This window comes from Benincasa hispida, chromosome 11, assembly GCF_009727055.1.
Source record: "Benincasa hispida cultivar B227 chromosome 11, ASM972705v1, whole genome shotgun sequence".
Classification (NCBI taxonomy): domain Eukaryota; kingdom Viridiplantae; phylum Streptophyta; class Magnoliopsida; order Cucurbitales; family Cucurbitaceae; genus Benincasa; species Benincasa hispida.
In genome coordinates, this window is record NC_052359.1 from 61748177 (window position 1) to 61755820 (window position 7644).

A 7644-nucleotide genomic window follows, 5' to 3' on the forward strand; every position below is an offset into this window, starting at 1 on the left:
CAATCCGATCAACAAAAGCCACTGGCCATCAAAACTAATCAACAAGCAAGAAGTCAACCAAAGTTGATCGACAAGCTAGAGGTTGATTAAAATTGATCAACAAATCGATGATTAATCCACATCAATCAACAAGTTAGAGGCCGATCCAAACTAATCAACAAGTCCAAAGACCACTTTTTCAAGAAGATCACCGAGCCCAAATGTCGATCATCCAAGTAGGTCAATAAGTCCATGGACCGAATTTTAAAAGATTAAAATTTATGCATTTGATGGAAAGAATCAAGAGTATAAAATTAGAGACAGTAAGACTTATATTACAAATCAATAAAATCGAGTTACTTTTTATAAATTAAATTTTTTTAATGTAAATGTTTATTTTAATCATTGTTGAGCTAAGTTGATCACTTTATATCTGATCATGTTATATTTGTGACATAATGGTCTTTAATATATTTAAAAAGTTTAGGAATATAAACAGCATGATTTCTAGTAAGAATGACAAAAATGAAAGGATAATTTAAATTTAACAGCATTATTAACATTCTTAAGTTAAAATAGACATTGAGGTGACAATTTTTTCATGGAAAACGACTTATAGGAAATCATTAAGATAATACAGAAACGTTCTTAATTCAATCAAGGGTTAGAGGATGTGAAATTTATTGCTTGATTCATTTTGGGGATGAGGAGAGTTTATTCCTACATGGTTTTTATTGACAATTTTTTAAATCATTTTTAAATTGTGTTATTTTTAAATATAAAAAATGAATCAAAATATTTACAAAATACAGCAAAATTTTAGAAATATCAATGATAGACATTGATAGACACTGATAAAGTCTATCAGTGTCGGTGTCTATCAACGTCTATCCTTGATATTTCTAAAATTTTGTTATATATTGTAAATATTTTTAATAGTTTTACCATTTGAAATAATTTATTTTTTAAAATTTTAATTATTAATTTTATATTATTTATCAATAAAGAAACACACCCACGGATATATTAAAAAGAAAATTTTTTATAAATAAAAAAATCCTAAAAATATTTACACTTTATAGCAAAAAGTCCAAAAGTGCTTCGTACTTTTGGAACTTTTTACTATAAAGTGTAAATATTTCTCAAATATTTTTTTAATATTTAAAAAGGCCCCGATTAAAAATCACCTTCACATCATGAAATTTAAATGAAAATATTTCTTTAAATTTAAGACGGTGGACATGAAAATTAAAATCCCAAATGTATTTCGAATCTTATCTTGTCTTATTGTGTCGTCCCTAGTCGAATAATATTCCAATTTGATTCACTCAATTTATTAAAAAAAAAAAAAGAAGAAGAAAAAGTCATAACATGAACAAATTAGGCTTGTATGCATCATAAATTCATGTTCATATTTTCAATTACTTCAATAAATTGCCTAACTTTTCAACATGTTTATATATAGAACGTCAAAATCTCCACTCTAATCTCCAGATTTTTTAGGTAACTTTGTTGACTTTGCAATATCTGCATTAAATGTTGTAATATTTGCTCGCTGGTGTCACATTTCCAATATCGTCTCAAAAAAATATCATAGATAATTAATATTTTACTTTCTTTATATTAATACATATATTTATTACATTAAAAGCTCATGAATATTTAAAATGTACAGCTAGGGAAGGAAGAAAAAAAAATAAAAGAAAACTGTTCTTACACGTGGCGCCATCGCAGCTCACTCAAACTCACTTCACCTGTCGGATCAAACTCGCTTTTTCTCTTATATAATATCGCAGATGGTAGGGGACCCAATATACGGAGAGTATTAAAAGATGAAGGACCACCATAATAGCATGGACCTACGACTACACACGAAAACCCGTAAGATTTTAATCAATATCACGTGCTAAGTTACCCCGATAGTTAAAACGCTTCCATCAAATGGGCCCGGTTCATTTACAGGCCCATACCCAATTTCTGACCCGCTAAATCGCACCGAATCTCCGCCAACCCGATTCGGGATTTTTTCAGATCGAATTCCATCCACACGTTTTGTTGATGAAGATGTCCAATCACAAACGCTTCCACCCCCAACAGATCCGAATTCCCGAATGTAAAACAGTGAATCGAATCGTTTCCTCTTCTTTCTCCGGGCACCCGGTACAGAATCCGGTCACCGGTAACCGTCATTTCGGCGCCGCGAAACACCAGCGTCACTGACGGTAGTGGCGGGAGCCGGGTTTGATTTATTGGAACCCGGTAGCAAAGATCCATAGCCCCTTGGAAAACGAAATTCGGATCCTCGAGAACCCGAATCGAACCGGCGGTTTGGTTCACGAACTCGTCTCGAAGCGCGGCATAAGCCGGTCCGAGAAGGAATGTGAACTGGGTGCCCGAGTCAACCATTGTCTGACCCGCTCCGGTGTGGTCTGGTTCGAAAACGGATTCCGGTATCGGAAGTAACTTGTGGGAAACTTTGATTCCTTCAAGCTGAACCGTGTAAGCCACCCGATCGAAATATGGTAATGGGGTCGACATTTCGATCAGCGGAGTGTAATTCAACGGAGCCAACCATGAAAAATTAGCATCTCCGAGTAATAACAAACCGGAAAAATCATATTCCGATATGCAATAGGAAAATTTGGGGAAACCCATTTGAGATACAAAAGAGAGAGATCCACGATTCATACCCATTAATCCAGTGTTTTTAGAGTCCTCTTCATTGTTGGAGCTGAAAATTGAATCCATACAACCGAAGACTACATTTGGAATTCCGGAATTGCCGATGTAAAAAGTATCGGTGGCGAGATTTCCTTCTGAAGAAGAGGCATCGGCGTAAGACAGAGTGGCGTGACAGAACTGATTGGAATCACAAGAGGGCCGAATCGGAAAATCTCGAGTTTGATCGGTGCAGGTGGAGGAGGAACAAGGGATCGGAGTGTACGACGATGACCGAACCGGGTTAAATGTCGAAGATGAAGAAGAAGAATTTTGTGATCTGTTGCAGTGGAGCCATGAGAGTTCACTGCCGGTGTCGATGACCATGGTGACATTTTGCGGCGGCGTTCCGACTGTCAGTGAGACGGTGAGGCTGATGTTATGGCGGAAAGGAAGCTTGTCGGGAGATCTCCGGACTGATTCCGGCGGAATCACTTGGGTTTTGAGAGGAAGAACAAGTGCTGGGTTTAGTGAGGAACAGAGTTTGGAATTCTGAAAGACACAAAACAGAGTACAGAAGAAGAAAATGAAACAATATTTGAGAAATTTGTTGCTTGAGGAATTGAAAGCGAAGCAATAATCTCTCATTTTCTTTTTCTTTCCTGGAAAATTGGAATTGGTAGACAGTTGGGGCAGTTGGAAGATACAGAGTGAAGAAATCTGAGCAAGTTCGTTGGCTCTGTTTTGGTTTATGCGAACAGAGTGTTCTGAAATCTTTGCAATCCTTAGAGAAACTTCTCCTTCCCAGTTCCCAGAGCCAAGATCCAACAATATAAATCCCAATAATTTAAAACCCCAATAAATTCCAAAAAAGAAAAAAAGAGAATAAAGAAATCCACACTGAGATCTCCAGAGAGTGTTCGCTATTCGGTGCAGGAGCCACAATGTTTAAGGAAGACAAGACAAGCGAATTTTGTACTGTCCCATGTATATTGGGCTAGATTTTATTATTATTATTTTTTCTTCTCTATATTTTCCAGGTCAAATACAGGTATTTTTTAAAAGGGATTGTGACATATATAGATATTAGACCTAAAAATGGTAGGTAGATTGGGCTATATTTATAATTTTTTTTTTTAAATTATGTTATACACTTAGTTATTATTTCTCAAAATATTATCAATTGTAATTACCCTTTTTAAAAATCTTATTTTGATGAAGAGAATTACACGAAAATTAATATTTTGTTTAACTAATCATTTAGATTAATTAATATGTAATTAATATTTTATAATTAATTAGTTAATTATCTAATTTGACGGTAAGACTCTAAATAGTCAATTTAAGATGGTAATATTAAGCTTTCATAATATCATTTTGAATACATAATGTTTGGTTCTCAATCTTCTCTGGTCTGAAGAGACAATTTTCTTTTTTTCTTTTTTTTTTTTTATTTGACTATGAATTTAGCCTAATAAATTTTCTTCTATACATAAAATCAAAAGTTACCCTTTTAAAAAAAATACTTTTATTCTTTCCAACATCGGTATATTTCTCCAACGTTCTATCAATATTTCAAAACTACTTATGGATTTAGAAATAATTTAAAATTATAAAAAAAAAAATTGAGACTATATTTGATGTGGTGGTAACCTGAAATGGATGGTTTCTACTTTAGTTTTCAAAAGGTTTATAACAAAAAAATAGATAATTACAAATTAAAAAAAAGTACACAAGGATTTTATTCTATAATTTAACCAAAATTAAATCATTAAGTACATGTTTATAATAAAGGCAAAAGGTTAATTGAGTTATGTCAAAATAAACATACCTCAACTGACATAGTGCTTGTACCATCAACTTTGAAGTTAGAGGTTCAATCCCCTCACGTATTTAATTTAATACTTTTGAAAAAAAAAACAAAAGATAATTGAGTTATTAAGTATAACAAAGGCAAAAAGGTTATATAAGGAGGCAATAAATTACTCGTACAATGAAAATTGCCTACCCTATTTGGGGAAATAATTGAGAGACGACACCTAGGTGCTTTACTTCATTGAATAATTAAAAAATAATAATTATGGTGTAACAGAGCATCACATTATTATTATTTTTTACCCCTATTATTTTAGGAAAGGAAGTAATATTAACTGAATTTATAAATCAGTTTTTATTATATATATATATATATGTTTACGTGTAGTGAAAATAACACTTGGAGAAGAAGCGATGTGAAAGGGCAGAGAGATGAATTAATATTTAGACAAAATTAGTAAATCGGTCACTGAACCCAGACAAGGAAAAGAGTCAAACGATGCTGATGTTGACACGTGGATTTAATTAAAAAAATAATGCCACGTTAATGTCATGCCAGCTCAGCAAATGCATTAAATTAATAATTGAAAGCATTTAAAAAAATAATTATAGTTTTTGAAGTTTTCATCAATACGCGGTTTTCCTATAAATCTATGTATTGTATAAATGTGTCTGCAACTTGTTTGAAGTATAAAACAAGCAGCCTTGCCTCCCCCACTAATGGAACTTTTTTTAAACATTCATTAAATTTTATTTAATAACTTTATATATTTTTTCAAATAAATTTATAAATTAGTATGGAAGGTTTATATTTGATATCAATATTATTTCGATGGTGAAAAAAGGAATGGAATCGCTTGTTATTGGAGCAAAAAATAGAATTTCAAAAAGGAATTGTTTCTCCTTTTAGAAAAACAATACAAAATGAAAATGGGTTCTTTCATTGAGAGAGATATTTGAAATTCCTATGCTAATAAATATTATTCTGTCAAGAAATTAACAAAAGTTTATTCTATGAAAATATTAAAATTGAGATTTTTTTTTATAAAAAAATTAGATATCGAAGTAAAGTAAAATAAAATTAAAGAAAAAGAAAAATTGTGAGGGTGGTGTATTGAATGTGAGGGGATAAGATGCATTTAATGGCGTCTCCATGTACAAACAAAACACGGGTTTTTTTTTTTTTTTTTTTTTAATTTAAATTAATTAAATTATTATTATTATCATTTTCCCTGTCTCGGTTATATATTGAATTGTGGTCCATTCATTTGAGTTCATATGAAAATCTTTTCAATTTATTTTTATTATATTGTATTTAACTTTTATGGTGGGTGAACGTGCTTTAAATTTTTAAGATTCAACATAAAAGTAGTAAATATAAAAGTTAGTTTCAAAATTGAAAAAATGACCCTTTTATTCCTAAGTTATGAGTTTACTTTTCATTCGTTTATAAATTTTGAAATGTAACGTCTTAATTTGTGAGTTTTGATTTTTTTTTAAAGTACTATTTTCATCTTTGTATTTAGTAGTTTATTCAAAATACTATTTAAAGTACATAAAGTTTGGACATGTGAAAGTATGAAGACTAAAATTAAACAACATAATAATAATTAAAACTACATTTTTACTCTTGAGTTTTGAGTTTAATTTTTTTATTGGTCATAAGTTTTGGTATTTTATACTTTTACCTTCGAATTTTTATTAATGCTTGCATTAGTATTGGACATTATTTTTAGTTAATTGATTTTAAATAACTAAATGTGAACGTATTTAATATATAATAATGATGAAAAAATAGTGAAAACTAATTTAATTACATTAGCTTCTACGACTGAAAGTGGGTATTTTGTGAAAAATAGAAGCTAAACATATAATCTTAAACTCAAAACTTAAGGGTAAAAATATTACTTTTTGAGTTTTGAAGCCCATAGACCACATGGAAACTAGATTCAAAATAAAAATTTTTAAAAAATCCTTAAAAGTATGATATACGTAACTTATTATTATTTAAAAAGTCTATTTATACTATCTAAGTATTGGGGTTTGTATCACTTAAAATCTTAAAGTAATAAGTGTATCAAATAGATAATAAGAGTTTTGCTCATCTGGCACCTATATGTACTAAAAACCAAAGGTCCATGCTCCATGGTTCAAACCCCACCACCAAATTTATACTAAAAAAATTGTATCAAATAAAACTCTAAATTTTTATAAGCAAATCAATTTAAATCTTCTTTTAATATTTTGCTTTTAAATCGTCAATCTTTTTGTTAGAATGAATATAGTTCAACACTACTTTATGTGAGGTTGGAGATTTAAATCTTTGTACCTCACTTATTTTATTCAAAAAGGGACAAAAAAAAAAAACGTAACTTGACACGTCTTCAAATTTTTGTACCCTACTTGTCGTATAAATTTTTAAAAAATATCAATACATATTGGACATGTGTATGAGACGTATTTAGATGTCGTCATTTACATAATAATAGTAATAGAAAAAACTATATTTTAATCAAACAGACAGTAATTACTTTTTTATATTATCATCTTTTCCCTATTTTCTCTATTTATCAAGAATGAGATTAAGTGAAAATAGTTATATATCATTATTTGAATGAACTAAATTGATTTTAGGAAAAATATCAATTACATACATTCAAATTTTGGGAGCGGTATAAATTTAAATCCGAACTTTTATAAGTATAACGATTTACTCTATCATTCAAACTTAGTTCGAAAAATATCGTGCGAAACATATAATTGTTTCAATTATACTTCTAATTTTATTTAAGTGAAATCAATTTAAATCTTTTATTAAGATTGTATTTGAAAATCATCTATACATTCAATCTCATATGTATATGGACTCTTTCAAATATCAGATTAATTAAACTCAAATCTTGTTGAGATGCAGAAACAGGCGTGCATATTTTATACTCAAATTTTCTCTATTTCACTTCATTTAAAACAATAAGCACATAATTTCTAAACATCATAAACTTAACTTCTAACGAGTGTCATCATTGATACCTTGGGATACTCGATTGGACTTATTCGAATGAATAAGCCGAATGCTTGATATGGTAGATGACTAGCTGAGTACCTTTGGTCAATTTGCAACTTAGTGGACCATTTTCTTTAAGCTAGATCGTTGAATGAGATTATTTTTCTTATCCTTTTAAATTCTAATGC

General features: G+C 30.1%; 1 protein-coding gene across 1 annotated transcript; it reads right to left on the minus strand.

Moving 5' to 3' along the window:
- Nucleotides 1–1573: 1573 nt before the first annotated feature.
- LOC120091455 (aspartic proteinase PCS1) lies at nt 1574–3603 on the minus strand. The gene has a single exon (XM_039049489.1). It carries the CDS (start codon nt 3283–3285, stop codon nt 1936–1938), a length of 1350 nt encoding a protein of 449 aa, XP_038905417.1. The 5' UTR covers nt 3286–3603; the 3' UTR covers nt 1574–1935.
- Between the last annotated feature and the right edge of the window lie 4041 nt (nt 3604–7644).